Source organism: Zonotrichia leucophrys, chromosome 9, assembly GCF_028769735.1.
Source record: "Zonotrichia leucophrys gambelii isolate GWCS_2022_RI chromosome 9, RI_Zleu_2.0, whole genome shotgun sequence".
NCBI lineage: Eukaryota > Metazoa > Chordata > Aves > Passeriformes > Passerellidae > Zonotrichia > Zonotrichia leucophrys.
The window spans coordinates 4,351,138-4,369,771 of NC_088179.1; the positions used below are offsets into that span (position 1 = coordinate 4,351,138).

Sequence of the window (18,634 nt, forward strand, 5' to 3'; positions counted from 1 at the left end):
TGCAGATTCTCTTGCATCTTCCCCATTGTTTCCTATAGGGAATCCCGAGGTTTTCCCGCTCCGCCTGATACCGGTGGGAGGACCGGCCGCTACCATAGAGGCGAAGCGGGCGGATAGAGCGCCGCCCTCCGCCCTGCCCCGCCCGCGGCCGCTCCGGCCGCGCACCCGGAAGCGGCGGCGGGGCCGCGCCATGGCGGGGACGGCGCTGAAGCGGCTCATGGCCGAGTACAAGCGTGAGTGGCGCTCCCCGGGCCCCTGGCGCTGCCCTCACAAAGGGGAGCGCTCCCGAAGCCCGGGAGGACCCGCGGGCCGGGAGGGGCCGTGACGGCCGCCGGGCAGGCCGGGCCGCGGGCCTCGCCGTGCCCCGGCTCCTCTCTGGCTCCGTGCAGCTCCCGGGGCGGGCTGGGGGTCACGGACGGGCACGGGGCACTGCCCGCTCTGAGGGGGCTGTGGGAAGGGAGTCCTGCCCCCTGTCTCGCCGGGACACCGAGGGGACAGCTCGGTGTGCGGGTGGCACCTCTGGGATTCCGCTGTTCCAGAGGGAGGCTGGGAACCCTGGGCATGTGGCCGGTTATTTTGGTATTTTCCTTGTTAAATTTTCCAGATAGAACAGAATACAGGTATGGAGATCTCTGTAATTCGAGGTGTTTGTCAGGGCAGATCCTCCTGCTTGTGGCTGCCCCTGGGTCCCTGGGAGTGTCCAGGGCCAGGTGGGACAGGGCTTGGGGCGAGCTGGGCTGGTGGAGGTGTCCCTGACCATGGCAGGGGTGAAATGAGATAAACTTTAATGTCCCTTCCAACTTGAATGATTCTGGAATTCTCTGAAGTCCTTAATGGAAGCAGAATGGCTAGAAAAAGGATTTAAATTCGAATTTAGTAATGAAAGGCTAGACTTGTTTGTTTAAAAACCACTGTGGGATGTGGCTGCAGGGATGCTCACCACAGGGACCAGAGACCTCTGGGAATCCCAGAGCTTCTGGGATGGCTCATCTGCTCCCTGATGGGTTTGAGATGTGCCCAAAAGTGCCTTTTGTTGGCAAGAAATACCTGTTTGTGTACCTAGGTGCTTTAATGCTCTGGGTTTTATTTACAGCAAGGAAGTAGAATGGAGAAGAGAAATGTTTGGTGGGGCTGGAGGGAGCTGGGCTGTAAGAACAGGCTCTGCTCCAGGGAAGGTCACTTCCTGTGGTCTGTCCAGGCATGGGGACTTGTTTCTGTCATGATTCAGTGGAATACACCAGCCTTTATGAAAGTATTTCTGACACACATTTTCTGCCAGCACTGTGCTGTTCTCAGGCTGCTCTGCAGCTCTCTGAGCTGAGCTGTCACACAGAAGTTTGGGCAGCCAGGGCTCCCCACCCAGCTGGGGCTGGCTGAAGTTTGTGCTGACAGTGTGTGCCCTAGAAATCTCCATTTTCCTGTTGTATTCCAGAGGCAGTGACCTGAAAAACAACCACAGAAAATCTTGGCACTGCTTCTCTCCTCTCATATCAGTGCCCTAAGTCTCAAAGAAACATTTGTGATCCTTTGTTGTTGAGGAGCACAGAGATCTTACTGGAGCGTCTTGTATGAACAAAGTATTTAGGAAAAATGATATTAAATTATCTCAGAAAGATTTTTACTTAATGCCACAGGCAGACATGAGGTGACTCTTCTCTGCCTGGTTTCCCAGGGTAACACAAGGCAGGAACAGAGATAATGTTTTGTCTGTGATCTGCCTTTACAAGCACTTTCCCATGCCCAATAAAACTCAGTGTTGTAAAAAATGAATGTAACTGGCTGAGTGCACAGTGCTTTCTGGAAACCTGAGCTGCAGCAGTGCAGTAAAACAGACATTTTGGTGTCTGTGCATTGTTATTTTCCTTTAGCACAAGCCCCAGAATCACTTAGGACTCACAACCTTTCCCTTGTGTCTCTCTAAAGACTGGCAGTTAATTGTAGCTCTGCAGTCTCTTAGCTCTGTAGAGATTTTCAGCTAAAGTTATCATGAAAAATAAAAATAGCTCCTGGCTTTAGGTAGTTCTGCTGCCTCTTTTTGCAAGTCCTGCCTTGGGACAGGGCTGGAGCCTGAGGTTCAGCTCAGTGTGAAGTTTCTCCCTCCTGTGTTGCCCTGGGTGAATGGGAATGGTTTTCAGTGACCCTCTCCTGCCTGGGTGTTATCTACAAAGTTATGGACATTTCTTTTTTCTTTACTATCCCTCTTCTCCTCCATGTCTTCCCTTTAGTTACTTCTAGTAGTAACAGTGGTGTTGGCACTCAGTGCCTTGCTGGTGGGTGTATTTTCCTTACCAGATTTCTGGTAAGGTGTATTTCCTTACCAGATTTCCTTACCAGCTTGAGTTGATGCTGAAGATTGTTTTATGAATTTTAAATTGTAGCAGTTTCCTAGAGAAAGTGAGGATTGATGGATCCAAACTTTCCTGTGCAGCCATGGCTGTTTTATTGATGCTGCTTTTTATTTAACTCTTTCCATTTTTTCAATTTTTGTCTTTCATCTTTTTCTCTGCATGCCCACACTCTGTTTAAGTCTTAATTTAAAGATTTATCGTTTCCTTCTGTGAAAAATTCTTGACATTGTGAGGAGTTTCTATCTGATGGAGCCCAGATATATTACTGCATTTTGGGAGAGGTTGTGGAATTGCACTGATTTTTTTTTTTTTTTGAAGAAGGAAGGGAAGCTGTGGGCATTCAGATGATTGGGTTTCTTGTCCTCATTTAGATCTCTGTTTGATTTCTTTCTTTTTCAGATTTACTATCTACTCTGCCAGAACCAGTTTGGATAAAGCTGAAAAAAAAATCAGATATAAAAAGGGCATCATTTTTATTAGAGCATGTGCCTGTTGTTAATTCTTGATGTATAATAGTATTAAAGCCTGACCTAAGTCTCTCAGTAGCTTATATTTGTGAGAGATAAGAGATGGAAACGTTATTTTTCTGTGTTGACTGTTTCTTGAAGTAAAGAAACAGTATCAGATCTTGAAGATGTCTTGTGCTGGCTGAAATTTCAAGTCTAAAGTGGGTCACATTGTAAGAATTAAATCTCTAGAGACCTGAGAACTGCAGTGCCTGATTGGATGCACTGGATTTCCTTCCTGGCACAAACAGGCAGCAGGGATTTTAATGCCAACAGGTTTCTCTGGAAGTGCTGTCAGGTTGAAAATAAAAGATTTATGTTAATTGTGAGATTTGGGAAGCACAGAAATGATAAACCTTCTGGCAGGGCTTTAGGGGGTACCTCCCATCCTTAGTGCCTGGGGAGAGTTGTGTGGAATCAGAAGAAAACTGACTTTTTCTCAGTCCAGATGCTGTCAGATACTGCACTGAGCACGTACCCATAATATTTCCTAAATCCTGGGCTTTTATCCTAAATCCCCTTGCAGGTTTGCTGCAGTTTTTAGGAACCACACTGCTGAACTTCTCTTTTAAGGATGATCTCAGTCTCTTCAGTTCTTTAACAAGATGTGTTTTCAGCTCTCCTGAGAACCATCTCCACGGTGGAATTGGCTGATAACAACTCCACAAAGAGCAGAGAAATGAAAAGGAAGGGGCTGATTGTGTGTGCAGCTAACCTGCCCTGAATTCCTGATAGAGGCATCACATTTATCTGGTGTCAGCTCTGTTTTAAGCTCACAAGATCTGGCTCTGCTCCCAGGGAACAAATAAAAAGTTGCACCTGGGGAGGTTTAGATTGGCTGTTGTGGAAAATTTCTGCGCTGAGTGGGACTGTTTGGCTCTGTCAGAGTCACTCTGCATGTGATCAGAGCACTGGTTTCAGCCTTTCACTGCTTTCTGCTGCTCACTCACAAATAACTGGGCACCTCCCTGCCATTCCATTGCAGTGACCCTGCTTTGGAGGCTCTGGTGAGTGATGCTGTGTCAGCTCCCATGCTTCATGTTCAGCTGGGCTCTCAATTTCCTTTTGAACAGCTCTGGGGAAGTCACAGGTTAGGAGTCACCATTCCCATGGAGACCTTTCTCAGTGATCATGTGCAGCCACTCAAAATCAAAGTTCCTCTGCCCCTGAATGCCCAAATTCTGCTTTACCTGATCCTTAAGGATGGAAACCTTTCTCTGAGGGGGGAGCTGAGCAAGAAGTGGAGAATGGAACCTCTGTCCTAATGAAGACTCTGCTCTGTGGCCTTTGGCTGTTCATTCCCATTGCCCCTGTTCTCCTTGGAGTGCTGTATGACACAATTCCATGTCTCTGGGTGGCTGCCCACCACAGGGACTGCTGCCAGCTTTTCCAGAGGAACAGCAGAGGCATTTTCTTCTTAGGGAGAACCACAAGATGGAAAATCAAACTCTGATGGAAAATCAACATTCCTGTGCCCCTGAGTGCCCGGATTCTGCTTTATCTGATCCTTAAGGATGGAAACGTTTCTCTGAGGGAGGAACTGAGCAAGGAAGTGGAGAATTATCCTCATGAAGACCCTTTGCTCTGTGGGCTTTGGCTGTTTATTCCCATTGCCCCTGTTCTCCTTGGAGTGCTGTATGACACAATTCCATGTGGCTTTTCCAGGGAAACATCAGAGGCATTTTCTTCTTAGGGAGAACCACAAGATGGAGCAAAATGATTCCAGGAGCTCCTGTGTTTAACATCTCCCTCTTTCTGTCTAAAAACATCAACAAGAAAAGCTACTGGAGACCCACTGTGAAGCTGGAAAAACCTGCCGTGGAATGCCAGGACGTGTGGAAAACAGCAGGGCTGAGTTTCAATCTGCTGCTGGGTTTGGACCTTCAGAGAGGGCTGTGCCAAGGTTAAGGGCACTCAGAGCAAACTGAAGGTCTCTCCTGGCAATGCATCTTTGAATGCTGCACTAAAGGAGCTGTTATAAGACAGAAATCTGTTCTTTCACCTATGCCCTGAACAGAAATGAGGTCAAGTGTCTCTGGCTGTGCTCTGTGTGTTACTGAGGTGCTCCAGAGGCCATTGATGAGGAAACACTGCTGGATAAGCAGCTGGGAGTGTCCCCTCCTGCCCCATGGCTCACTCAGAGCCCTGGGCTTGGTGCTGAGCCCCCAGGAATTGGTTGCCTGTTTGTGGCTGAGCTGTGCTTCAGCTGCTGCTGCCTCCCTGCAGAACATCAGAACCCAGAAACTGATGGTCAGTCCACTAGACTGAGAAAATCTGGTTGTTATTTTATCAGCATGTCGTGTACTGGCCTTCACCAGCTTGAGGTGATGCTGAAGATTGTTTTATGAATTTTAAATTGTAGCAGTTTCCTAGAGAAAGTGAGGATTGATGGATCCCAACTTTCCTGTGCAGCCGTGGCTGTTTTATTGATGCTGCTTTTTTTTTTAACTCACATTTTCTAGACCATGCAGGAGGTTGGATTGAATTCTCATGTGTCTGTTTCTCCTGTTTTTGTGTTGTTGTGGGTTTTGCACTGAGGTGCATCAAACCTGGAGACGTTGCAGGAATACAAACTTCAGGCTGTTATGGTTTGCAGCAGATACCACAGAGGTGCAAGAAAAGAGTGTTTCCCAGGCTTTGTGAAATGATTTTGTCTTCCTTCTCAGGTTTAATTTATTGCCTCTGTGAAGACAGATGACTCAATGATCCCAGAGGTCTTTTCCAACCTAAACAATTCTGTGATTCCAAGGCTAGTTCTAGGAGCCTGGAAAACCCCAAAGTGCCAAATAATTTTGTGTAGAACACTGTTCTGCATTAAGCAATGGTGGTTGGGCCCCTGTGCTAAGCCATGGCCACTCACACCCCCCCTGAAATGCTTGGGCTCACAAATCACCTCAGTCTTCCTTGTGTTTGTGTTTTTGCAGAGCTGACCCTGAACCCACCAGAAGGGATTGTGGCAGGTGAGGAGCTGAGCAGGGTTTGTGCCCTCTGGAGCTGTGACCTTGTGTTCAGGTAGCCCTGAGCATTGTTCTGTTCTGCTTCACAGGTCCCATGAATGAAGAGAACTTCTTTGAATGGGAGGCCCTGATCATGTGAGTTAAATTCTGTTTGGTGTCTGAAATCAGCTGTGATGCTGTGATGAGCTTCTAGGAGAGCAGGAATGTGGAAAAGGACTGTCAGTTCTGTGTGACATCAGCATTGGCCTGCCTTGGGCTGGAAACTCCTCTGATCCAAACAGGGACTTAATTTGGACTTTAAACAGTGACAGAGGCAACATTGGTGATGTGTACAACTTGTTATCATAACTTCTTGTACAGGTGCCATAATAACAAGCTCACAAATTTGTCAAGAATCCTCATTTGGGCTCTCTTGGATATTATTTACATTTACAAACACTGTAGGAAACAAACAGTTTATTGTAGATCACACATACCTTGGAACATCTATCTGCAAGTGCAGGACAAGCTTTAAGTGGAGCAAAATACACAAATTATTAGTGACAGGAGAAAAAACTCAATGTCTAAAATTAGTTTATTTACTATTTATTTTTTCTTGGAATATTGAAATGTTCTGATCAGAAAAAGTATTGAAATTTAAGTTAAAATTCTTTTGAAGTTAAAATCAATGTCTAAAATTAGTTTACTTACTTTTTTTTTGAAATATTGAAATGTTCTGATCAGAAAAAGTATTGAAATTTAAGTAAAAAGTCTTTTGAAGTTCTTTACACTTCCTGAATCAGTTGGTGCTGACAAGGGTTGGATGCAGTGGTTTGTCTGGAAAGAGATTCACTCTTCTCTTGATGAATAGCTCTGATCCTGACCTGCTGTGTTTTGGGGCTGATGAAAACTCCTTTACAAAGCTGTGTTCTGTCTCTTCCACTCCCCACCTGGTGGGTGTGGTTGTTGGTAGCAAAATTTGCCATGAAAAAGACAATTTGCCATGAAAGGACAAAATCTTTTTGCCCAGCATCTTACAGGTTGTCTTCTCTCTTTCTTTTACTCCTACTCATGCTGTACCTTCTTTGGGAGCTTTGAGTACATGGAATAACCAGTGATTTTTACAGAATAAAGTTCTAAAATGCTAGAGGAGAGGAAAAAAGACGTTTGTCACTCACATCTGACAATTTATGCAAATACTGCACAATTAAAAGGTGAAGAAGCTCCAGAGCACTGAGTCCACCTTGGAGCTGGTGGTCTGTTGTTGGGGTGGATCCTGGCTCTGTATTTCAGGATTTGGTAAGAATTGGGGGTTTCCTTTCCTTCTGCCAGGGCTGGGTTGTCCCAGAGGACTGGCAGTGGCTGTGACCCTGCTCTCTCTGTGCCTGTTCTGATCTGAGCAGGTTTTCCCTGCAACCACCAGTGCTGACTGGGGAGATTCTCAGCTGGTGTGGGTGGCAGAGTTTTCCTAGCTGGGTTTGCTTGGAATCTGTTATCTAGGGATGAAAACCAAGATTTCTGTCTCTTGGGCTCAGGGGTGCAACCAATCCAAGAGCTGAGTTCCCTGTTGCACACAAAGTGGCTGTGTGGGTGATGCTGCTGCATGGCTCTGAGTTATTTTAGACCTTGCTGAGTGGAGGTTTGGATTACCACTGCTTGTTTTGCTCATTGATGGCAAGAGTTGGCAAATGCCTCTGCTTATGTGCAGTGATTTCTCCTGGGATAACAGGTTGTGCTTCCTGGTAGCTCAGTGCCCTGAAAAGAAACACTTAGCATGGAAATTGGTTGTTCTGTTGCCTGACATCAGAGATTTTGGCTGCAGGGTCTTGGGCTTTCTGTGAGAGGCATAGTCAGCACATTTGCTTTGTGCTGGGCCAGATTTCAGGTCAGGCAGCTGTGATTGCTGGCAGTGTGGAAATCCCAGAGGGTTTAATGCACTTCTTGGAACATGGAAGGAAATTCCTGCTTATTGGTGCTTCCTCCTGCCAAAGTGCTGTGCCTGAGTAGAGATTTCCTGAGGGAGGCTCAGAGGTACTTCTGAATTGCCTAGAAAACACCTTTTCTGATGTTTCTTGTCACATCCTTAAAGAACAGAGGAGCTGCTCTGCAGACTTGAAAGCCCTTTAAAGTGCTGAGTGTTGAGCTTCAGGTCTTTGTCAGCGTAAAATGAGAGGCGGAGGTGCTTTCATTTTGGTTTCTGCATTGTGTGTGTGTCATAATAAAGTTATATTTTAAGATCTGCTCAATTTTGAAGGTGTGATACAATAGAAACATGTTTACCCCAAACACATTGGGTTACTTTCATCTCTTTACAAATCTTGTTAGTAGCAGTGTTTGCCATGCCTTTGGAAAGTAAGTTACATGACTTGTTTGTATTTGTCTGTGGTGGTCTCCTCCAGTGTTGTGTAATCTCAGATGTGCTGTGTGAGATTCAGGGAATGAGGTGTGCAGAGGAGAAAACAGGAGTGAAGCTGCCTGCAAATTTTTACACAGATGAAGTGCAAATGGTGAGAAACATAATTATGAAAAAAAGCAGAATACTTTCTTTCCTTCACCCAATTTATATAAAGCTAGAGCTTTATATAATGGCACATAACTTTAAAAAAAGAGACCTAAGAAAAAAAAGACATCTCTCATTTGTCAATTCAAAGGTAGGCTGGGTAATGTTACATAGATTGATGTAAGAGCTTGACTTGGAGATAAAACAAAGCGTTTTTAAATAATGGAAATAATAATTATTTGTATCTCCAGTGTTCTTGTCTGCAGCAGCAATGCTGGAGGAATGTAAAATGTATAAATGTTGAAACCATACTAAAAAAAAGGACAGAACAGATTTTACACTCCTAAAATGAGTGTGATGGGCACAGAACTGAAAATACCCATGTGAAAACCTTTCTGAAGACCAGAGGTGAGGAGCATTGTTGAAAGCCAGGTCTTTGCAGCATCATTTCAGGAGAGTTTGCCGTGTGTTGCTCAATTCCCTGGCGTTGCGTGAGGTCCTCCAGGCTGTGTTGTGTTCATGGATTTAACATTTCAGGGCCAAGTTTTGCCCTCTCTGGTTGGCATGTACAAGTGTGTGTTGCTATTAAAGTTTATCCCCAAAAGACACAAAAGCATGCAATGGTTAAGAACTTTATTAGCCTAAAGATTGCTTGAAAACTAAACAGCGTAAATTGAAGTCAACTTATCACAAAGCTGTTTAGAAAGGTAATTAGATCTATAATTAGGCTTATGACTTTTGTTTCCATTCCCCTTTTGGGCATCTGATGATTGTGGGGTTTGGTGTTTTTCCAGCATCTTTTCACAAATAAGCCGTTTGCAAATGTATGTGAAGCTGTGATTATAGAATTAGAATCACAGAATTGTTAAGGCATCAAATCCAACCATTCCCCAAGCACTGACAAATCCACCACTAAACCATGTCCCCAAGTGCCACATTCACATGGTTTTTGATTGCTTTCAGGGATGGTGACTCCACCACTTCCCTGGGCAGCCTGAAAAACCCTTTCAGGGAGGAAATTTTTCCCAATATCAAAACTAAATCTCCACTGTTGCAACTTGAGGCTGTTTCTTCTTGATTTGTCTCTTGTTCTGGGACAGAGCCTGACCCCCACCTGGCTGCACCCTCCTGTCAGGGAGTTGTAGAAGGTCCCCCCTGAGGAGCCTTTTCTCCAAATTTCCATTAGCTGTTCTCCTCAAGGTACTTCTCTCTCTTATTTGGAAGATCCCCACCACTCTTCTCTGCCCCTTGCATGAGTTACAGCCAGCTTCTAGAGGGCAGAGCTTCTCATTCTTCTCATTTTCATGCTTTGTCTCCTTGTCAGCTTTGGAATCACTGCAGAGCAGAGGGTGATTGCAGCAGCTGCCATGCTCTTACCTCCCTGGCCCTGCCAATGTCCTTTGTGAGCTCAAAGTGATGCTGTCAAGTTCAAATGCTGAGTGTTTTGTAGCTGCAAATGCTGTCTTGGATTAACTTTAATAATTTCTTTGAAGTTGATCCTGGCAGCGCTGAGTGGCTGAAACAAAAGCATTTTGCTCACATAATGCAGGGCCTAAAATGGAGTATGTTGGGTTGAGTGTATTTGACAGAAGAGCCCTTAAGGCTGTGGGTTTGCTCTCAAAACAGAACATAGACACCCACCAGCTTTTCAATGCCTGTATGTACATACTCTCAGAAGTTCAACAATAAGCCTTTAAAATGCAGCTGGAATTAAAATGGTCAGGAAAAAATGCATTCAGTTTACTCTCAGATGTGAATTGAATCCTGACTAAATTTAGGGAAAAGGCCAGAAAGGGAACAAAGTGGTTGAGACAGTTTAGCTTTCATTCTTGCAGAATGTTGGTGCATTTCTCTTACCTTACCTGCCAGTGTCGATATTCATGTTTAAATCACATAGGTTTTGTGGTTTAAGCCAAGTTCTTGTGATTTAAGCCAAGTCTTTTGAATCCCCAAGTTTGAGAGAGTAAGTCTTCCACTGCTTTAGGATTTGCTGCTCACCAACTTCAATGTTCTTTCTGGCATGGAGAATGTGGACTGGGAGGAGGAAGCATGAATATATTCCTAACCCTTATTTCCCAGACAGTGCAACCTTTGTTTGAACAGCCTTTTACTAAATACATGAGGTTTCCTTGGCAACAATTTTTAGTGCTGAAGCTTTTTTCGTCATCTTTCCAATCAAGGGAAATCATGTTTGTGTTACAACTTCCAGATGGTTCATCAAGTTTGAATAAATCATGGCTAGTGATTTATTACTTGTTTTTTGCTCACAAATAACTTGGTTTTTGCTCACTTTCCACAAGTGTTTTATGTAGGCAGGGTAAAATAGTTGTCTTTATGTTCTCAACTCGCCTGCACTTTGAACTAGATCCTGAACACAATAAGGAAATGTTCCTACAAGAGCCCTGATGAAGCCATTTGTTCTCCACCTGCACTGGAGGGAGGGCAAACTCAATAGCTGAAGTCTGCAAAGACACATTGTTGTCCTGCATGTCTTCTGACAATTATGGTCTCTGGGCTGTGTTTTTATTTTTCCAAACCTTTGCTGTGCTTTCTGCATCAGACAGTGATAAGTGTTTGTGTGGTTGTGCTAGATACTGGCAGTTGGGATCTCTGTGGCATTTATAAATTAATTTTGAGCTCCAGCATTTGACATCTCTGTCTTGCAGAGCATAACAGTATCTTCAAAGGCACAGGAGTCCCACACCTGCCTCTGCTTTCGCTTGACGTGCAGACACTCAAATCCTGGAACATGCCTTGGAGCCAGATACTCCAATTATATCCAGACACACCCTGCTAATTAAACAGTGTTGTGACCTTCCTAGTAATTTAGCGTGCAAGCTTTGATTTCCCCCCTGCCTCCCAAGCCTCATATTTGGATTTAAGTTTATGAGGTGTGGGGTAAGAGCACCTTAACTCTTTGTTTCCTGGAGAAGACGATGGAACCCATGCCTCAAACATCTCATGAGACAAGAATTTGGGTGAAAGAGCTGTTTAAAACTTTGATGAATAACATTTTCTCTGTTTCCAGGGGTCCTGAAGACACCTGTTTTGAGTATGGGGTTTTCCCTGCTATCCTGAGCTTCCCGCTGGATTACCCGCTGAGCCCTCCCAAGATGAGGTTCACCTGTGAGATGTTCCATCCCAACAGTGAGTCTGATGCAGCAGGATGCACAGGGGGGTTGGAGTTGCTTGTGCAGCTTAAAAAGAACCTTTTGCAGCAGCAGATCTGGCATCCTTGCCAAGGGTGGTTCTCTCCCTCCCCAACCTGGAGCAGGCAGCATGAGCATTCAGCTGCCCAACAGTTTTGCTCTGTCTTAAGGTCCTTTTATCTTTATCCCATTATTCCTCATAAAATTTTTGCTCATCCTAAAAGGATTCCAGCAAATTCCATGCCTTTAAATCTTCTGTACAGGATGTGAGACTTAGTGAATTAATGCAGGCTCTTTCTAGACAAAGAATCATAGAATATGCTGAGTTTGGAGGGACCCATCAGGATCGTGGTGTTCAACTCCTGACTATGCATGACACCCCAAGAATGCCACCATGTGCCTGAGAGCATTGTCCCAACACACCATGAACTCTGTCTTGCTCTATGGCTTGTATCTAGGTATTTTGGTATTATTTTAATGACTGAAAAGTTGTTCATGGGTGCAGCTTTATTAGGCAGCATGACTTCTGCCCCATGAAATCACAGGTTTAACATTTCTGAGGGGATCTCTCTGAAATACAGTGCTCTGTCCAAGCAGACAACACATTTACAGGTGTTTAATATTAACACTTTGCTGGCCTTTGCTCTGTGATGCTGATTGAGTTAGAGACCTTGTCCAACCTTAGTGAGTCTGTGATGGTGACAATATTACCTGAAGACTCTTTAGTGGGAGTAATTGCAGTGACAAGAAATACAGTTAACAAGTTTGAACCCTGAACATAAAAAAAACCTTAAGATTTTTTTAAAAACCCTTAAGGTTCCTTAAGGAGAAGACAAATGCTGTGCTCCTGCCTAGTGCTGCCTCTTCAGCTGACATCCTTGCACTGGGAAAACACAGGTCATAATCTCAGCTGGAAATCAATTTATTTCGCCCTATACACAAGGAATTTTGCAATTTCTTGAAGTTTCTCTGTTATTCCTTTCTGGAAGCACCACCTGTGAGATTCTTACCCATTTAATCCACATCTTTATTCTCCTGTGGAGGACACACCTGCATGTCACAGCACAGAACTGTGTGGACATGCCCAGGGCATTGTGGCAGCACTTCTGGAGCACTGGCACTTGGAAGCAGTGTGGCCATGTCAGCACCTTGCTGCAGCTGGACTGATTTACCCAAACTTCTTGCCAGGACTGGTGTCCCTGAGCAAACCCTTGTCCCTGCAGCTCCAGCTGTGGCCTTGGCTTGAGGTTCACTCCTTGCAGCTGTGTTGTGTGCAGCACTGCCAGGAGGAGTGGGGTGTGGAGAAGCACAAATTGCCTGACTCCTGTGTTAAAGAGTGGCTTTACCCATGGGTGTTCCTTCCATGGGATAGTTGGAACACACTGGATGGTCAGCTCAGCTCTTTGAAGCCCTGTGTCTCTGAGTCTTCTTAATCTGCAGCTGAGGTCACCTGAAGCAGACACTTGAATGTTTCTTCTCACTGGGGTTGTGGTGGGCTGCTTCTACCCAGAAAGGGGTGGCTGGGCTGTGCTTTTTCTACTTTTTTCTCCCCCTGTGAGAAATCACAAGGAAAATGTTTTAAAGTCTGCTGTGTCCCCTCATCTTTGCAGTTTATCTTATGTCAAGGGGGAATTGGGATACCACAGAACTGTTTCCTGTTATATTACAATGACCTTGGATACTCTGGTAAAAGTAACTAAATAGTGATGAATGGCATTGCTTGCACTGGCACTGAGCATAAGTGTGGGGAGATCACAGGTAATAGGTGCTTTGGGAAGGATTGGTGGAAGGGACATTAAAACCTATCCTGTTCTACCCCCTGCCATGGCAGGGGCACCTTCCACTGTCCCAGGTTGCTCCAAGCCTTGTCCAGCCTGGCCTTGGGCACTGCCAGGGATCCAGGGGCAGCCACAGCTGCTCTGACACCCTGTGCCTCACCACCCTCTCAAGGAACAATTCAACAATTCCTAATTCCCAATATCCCATCCATCCCTGCCCTCTGGCTGTGGGAAGCCATTCCCTGTGTCCTGTCACTCCATGTTTTGTCCCAGGTCCCTCTCCGGCTCTCCTGGATCCCCTTTAGTCACTGAAAGAGGCTCTGAAGTCTCCTGGAGCTTTCTCTTTGCCAGGCTGAGCACTCCCAGCCTGTTTCTGGGGCATCTCTCTCTGGCCTCCTTTGGACTCGTTCCAACAGCTCCACGCCCTCAGGTTGGGGCCCCACATCTGGACAGGGGTGTGTCTCACCTGAGCAGAGCAGAGATGATCCATACATCTTCCTGCAGCCAGCCTTTGATGTCCTGCCTGTGCTGCTGTGCTCCAGCTGTTTCAAATGAGGCACTGTGCAGGAACAGGAGTGAAATCCTTCTGTCAGTGGGTTCCTGGCTTGCAGGAAGTGCTGATTCAGCACCTGCCCTGCTGTTTTCACCTCTTCCAGCTATGGTTAGAGCAGCTCCAGTCCCCAGCCTGGGGCTGCAGGAAGGACTGGGAATAAAAGTGCTCCACAGTGTTTATGTGCTTGGGCATAGCTGGGTGAATGGAAGGAGTTGGAAATGAGCACAGCTGCTTCCAGCAGTCATTCCCACTTTTTGTTTTGTCTTGCTTTCCTGGAAATGTCACCAGCTTGGTCACCTGAGGAATAAAAGCCCTGAAATTATTGTGCTGAAGTTGTCATTCCTCAGGAGCCTGCCATGCAGGAGAATTAGGCCATGTTGGTAGAGCAGTTTTCTTTTGAGGTGCCTCTTCAACCTTTGTTTGGTTTCATTACCAAGTCAGTGGAGTCCAGTCTCTGTGAAGACAACTTGTACTGTTGCTTATGCTAAAGGTGGGAGGGAAAGCACCTGGATCCTTAATTCATAGGTTTCCTTCGTTCCAGGTGCTTTAATGCATCTGGGCTTTAAGCAAACAAAAATAAAAAATAAAAAAAAAGTAATGGCAATTCTTCTGATTGCACCTCAGTAATATTCAAAAAAAGATCAGTCCTACTGTTCATAATATATTTAACATAACACTTTATTTTTTTCTTGTGTTTATAATATATATAACATAACACTTTTCCCTTCTTTGTGTAATGCTTTTCATGGTCACAGCCCAGTGGAGGACTCCAATGTGCATTCAGTGCATTCATTTCCATTTAAGTGGCACTGCTTACCTGCTTGGAGCTGTGTCTGTGCATAAATTCTTGCCTTATTCCACCAGGCTGCATCATTCATTTCTTCCACGGAGCCTTTCTGGTTATTAAATGACACAAGTGTTCCCAACAGGCACTTGGGGAAGGAGTTGCTTAAAGAAGATTTGTCCTGGGGTTTTGTTTTTCATATTTTGTGTCCGCTTGCTTATAGAGGAAATTTAAACCTGGATTAAGTTTTAATCATAGAAGAGCTAAGTCTTAAGGCTGATCTATGCCCAAGAGATGGAGATGCTGATCATTTCCACTAAGTAACAAACAATCCTGTGTGCTTTTTGTGCAGTTTACCCAGATGGGAGGGTGTGCATCTCCATCCTCCACGCTCCTGGGGATGATCCCATGGGCTACGAGAGCAGCGCGGAGCGGTGGAGCCCCGTGCAGAGCGTGGAGAAGATCCTCCTGTCTGTTGTCAGCATGCTGGCAGGTGAGCCCTGCTGTCCTGGCAGCCCTTCCTCGGTGTAGCCTCTTGCCTTTTGCTTTGTTCACTGAGCAAAGCCCGTGGAAAGCTGCTCAGCAGCAGCCACACTTCTTAAAGCTTTGGGGTTTGTTTATTTATTAGTGAACCGGTGTTCTGAGAAGGGTTGGAAAAAAATGCAACTGAATTAGTAATGGGGGTTACTGCAAGGCTTTCCTTCCAGGTTGGTAGCACCTGAGACAGTAGAGATGGATCAGGTGGTCCCAGAGGCTCAGCTGGACAAAGCCCTCTCTGTATTTGCTATGCTGTTCTTTATGTTTAAGGCTGTGGATTACAGCCTCTGTTGGATTTGGCTTTGGCAGCTGAAGGGTTATCAGACCAAACCAGTACAGTAAACTGGAGCCCGTGGCCTCTGGTTCAGAAGCCAGCACACTCTGTTTGTCTTTGTTGTTCCCCTCTCTGCCATCTCTGGTTCAGAGGAAGGCTTCTTGAGGAGAGACCTGGGGTGAAAAACTTTTTGTGGAGCCTTTCAGATGGTTTTTCCTAAATCTAACAAGGGCTGTGGATCAGCTCTGTCATGTACAGCTCTCTGGAAAATGGATAATTTTCCAGACAGTGGACAGAGCCACTGAACTGCCTGAAGAGGGCAGAGCCATGTCCCTTAGAACTGGTTTTGAAGGATAAATGGGTTTAGAAGCTGCAAAGTTGACCAAAGAACAAGCAACAGATTCCTGCAAGGGGCTGTTTTAGCTTTGGAATAGTAACCTGCAGTTGGGAAGCTGTGCAGACAAATAGTCCCATGGCTTCCAAGAGCTTGGTTTGTGATGCAGCCTCACCTGCACTGGGAAGTGTGGGAGCCACCTGGTCTCCTTCTCTGCCCTGCATCCTGTTTTCCCATGGATTCTGGAGAAATTAGGCTAAAACACCAGTGGCCAGCTTCTTTCAGGGCACTGGAGACCTGTGAGCCCTGGCTGTGCAGGTGTGTAAGCCCAGGTTCTCCAGGCTGGGTGACCTGCTCACCTGCTGGCTTTTCAGGTGCACCATCAGGACCATGTGGAGAAGGATGGAACCCAGATACTGCCATGAACTGGGCTGGGGTGGGTGTGACTGGTGTGACAAGAGAGGTGAGCAGGGTCTGGTAGTGCCTTCTGGAACCCCAGGGCAGTGTCCTGCTGCCTACAGACCTTGTAAATCCTGGGTTCCAGATTACCTCCATAAAATACAGGGAGCCCCTGGGACTTCAGCACTCCCTGTGCTTCATGAAACATTCTGAAATCATCTGATGAAAGGTGTTGCAGAAGTGAAAGCATATTCTATGGGTGTCCTTGGATTGTTTTGTTGGTTTTTAATAGAACAAACCATCCCAGCAAGGGACAACCTGTTTGGGTGGCCTGCTGGGAGGGGCTTTGTGTCTGGGAAGCTGGAGAAGGAGAAAAAAAACATTGTGCAGGGAGAAACACGTGGTTTTAAAAGCCCTTGACAGTACTGGGGGTGCCACATCTTGTGCCACTTGTTTCTTGCCTAAACTCAAACTTCTTGTGATACCGTTTCTCTTGTGGTCACTCAAATCAGAGCCTTTTGGGAATGCAGGAGCTGTTGCTGGATTTGTTGTTTCAAACCCCTGGGGAAGTGACATTCCTGAAGAAGCAAGAGGCTCCATTGCCCACTTACCTTTGTCTTTTTTGTTTCAGAGCCAAATGATGAAAGTGGAGCCAATGTAGATGCCTCCAAGATGTGGCGGGAAGACAGAGAACAATTTAACAAAATTGCCAAGCAGATTGTGCAGAAGTCACTTGGACTTTAAGCTCTCAGAGAGACTGAAGTGTTTTGTATTTCTCTCCACCTGGAAACGAGCAGTGCTCAGTGCTGGTACCAAAAAGGAAAACTTTGTAAAACTATTGGCCTAGTTCTTATAATTCGTTATTTATTTACCATCTCTTTTCTTCCACTGCTCCAGAGAAGCCTCTAGTTCACTCACTAAATTGTGTGGAAAAGGGATTCAATGGTAGAGAAAAATACAGAGACAATGCTGTTTCAAAGGCTGCTTGTTGCTACCTTCCTTTGTGGTGTGGAAAGCCTGGAGATTTGGCAATCTGCAGCCCTCCCTCACCCATCTGCTGTTGGAGAGCAGTGCTGGTTTGGATCATCTGCTGGCAGAATTAGTTGTGTTTTTATTGATAGCATTGCATCTGGAGCAGCAGTAGACAGGAATTACTCTATCCATTCTGTACTTGGTAGGTTAAGGGCAGCAGTTGCAGTCAGAGCTGATTTGAAGAGTATAGTTAGCAGGAGAGGCTGTAAAGCAGGGCTGTAGTCAAGGTGTGTTAGCAAAGAAAGGAGCTTTAGGCAGTGAGCTGTGAGGGCTGGCAGGGGTCTGGAATGGCCTGGTGTTCCCATGCACCACTGTGAGTTTGTACTGAGCCTTTGAGTCACTGTTGGCTTGGCAGCAATCCCAAGAGCAGCTTTGTTAATCCTTGAGGACACTCAGCTGTAAACTCCACACTCAGAGGCACAAGGTGTGAAGGCTGCATTGTGCAAGGGCACCTGGCTGAGGTGGCTCATTGGCAGCTGGAAAATCCAGTGAGGATGTTTTTGCTCTGCTGGGCATGTTCACAGCTCTGCAAGAATATCAGCTCACTCTGGTGACATGTGAGTGCTGAGAGGATTTGGCACTGCTCTGCCATCACACCTGTCACCCATTTTCAGGTGAATGAGCCAAGGTGAGCATGATGGAGTTACAAAAATCACTGAGTGCTCTGTGTGTTAAATAGGAAGCAGAGAGGATGGGCTGTTTGCTCAGTGATGGTACTAGGTGTGCTTTGGACATTTGCAGTGCTGTAGCCAGTGTGCAGGAAATACCAGCTGGTCAGTTCCTAAAACTGCTGAGGGGCCTCTCCTGACCTTTCTGCTTTGCAAGCCAATCTCATGTGTAGGTCCAAATTTCTCCAATTTACTACAAGCAATAACATGCCCATTGATAGCACATGGAACCCAATTTTGTTGGCAGCTTTAAATGGGCTAAATTTGACAAGGGCTGTTGTTTTTTTTTAATGTGAAAAAGTGTGATGTGGAAGGAGTCACACCATGAAGAAAGCTTTGCAGAGGTGATCGTGTGCATGTGTGTGGTACAACTGTTCAGCATTTCTGTCTTGCTGTCTGTGCTGCAGATCACACTTGGCCATTGTTGTGCACCTCTGGAGAGTTGTATTGCTACAACCTGCTGATTTTACCTCCTTGTAGAAATAATTGTGGCTTTGATGTCAGGGTGGAAGTGGGACTGGACATAGTTTGGGAGCAGAGATGATGAAATAGTGTTGTACCTAACTAGTATTTCAAGGCATACAGGAAAATGTAGCACTTTATGCAAACTGGGAGTGTTTTGTGGAGTAGAGGGAGGATTGTTCCTGGGAGTACTGCAGCCACCTTTGGGAGCAACCCTGGAGAGCTGCAGGAGCCACTGCAGAAACACAGACATGGCAAAAATGGGGTTTGCTTAAGTGCTGAGTGTTTTATTCATGTGTGCTTGCTCATTATCTTGATTTTATGGTGGGATTTAGTCTGTATACTGAAAATAAAGTGCTTCTATTTTCTCCTTT

The 18,634-nt window shown here is 45.7% G+C and overlaps 1 protein-coding gene across 2 annotated transcripts; it reads left to right on the top strand.

Moving 5' to 3' along the window:
- Positions 1 to 127: 127 nt before the first annotated feature.
- UBE2G2 (ubiquitin conjugating enzyme E2 G2) lies at positions 128 to 18,634 on the top strand. 2 transcript variants are annotated; one of them, XM_064720611.1, is made up of 6 exons: positions 128 to 233; positions 5,779 to 5,814; positions 5,901 to 5,946; positions 11,319 to 11,437; positions 14,907 to 15,047; positions 16,730 to 18,634. In XM_064720611.1, the coding sequence occupies exons 1-6, from the start codon at positions 191 to 193 to the stop codon at positions 16,840 to 16,842; spliced, it is 498 nt and encodes a 165-aa protein (XP_064576681.1). In that variant the 5' UTR covers positions 128 to 190; the 3' UTR covers positions 16,843 to 18,634. The 2 variants fall into 2 exon arrangements, with proteins under 2 accessions (XP_064576681.1, XP_064576682.1); XM_064720612.1 differs by lacking the exon at positions 128 to 233 and adding an exon at positions 605 to 620.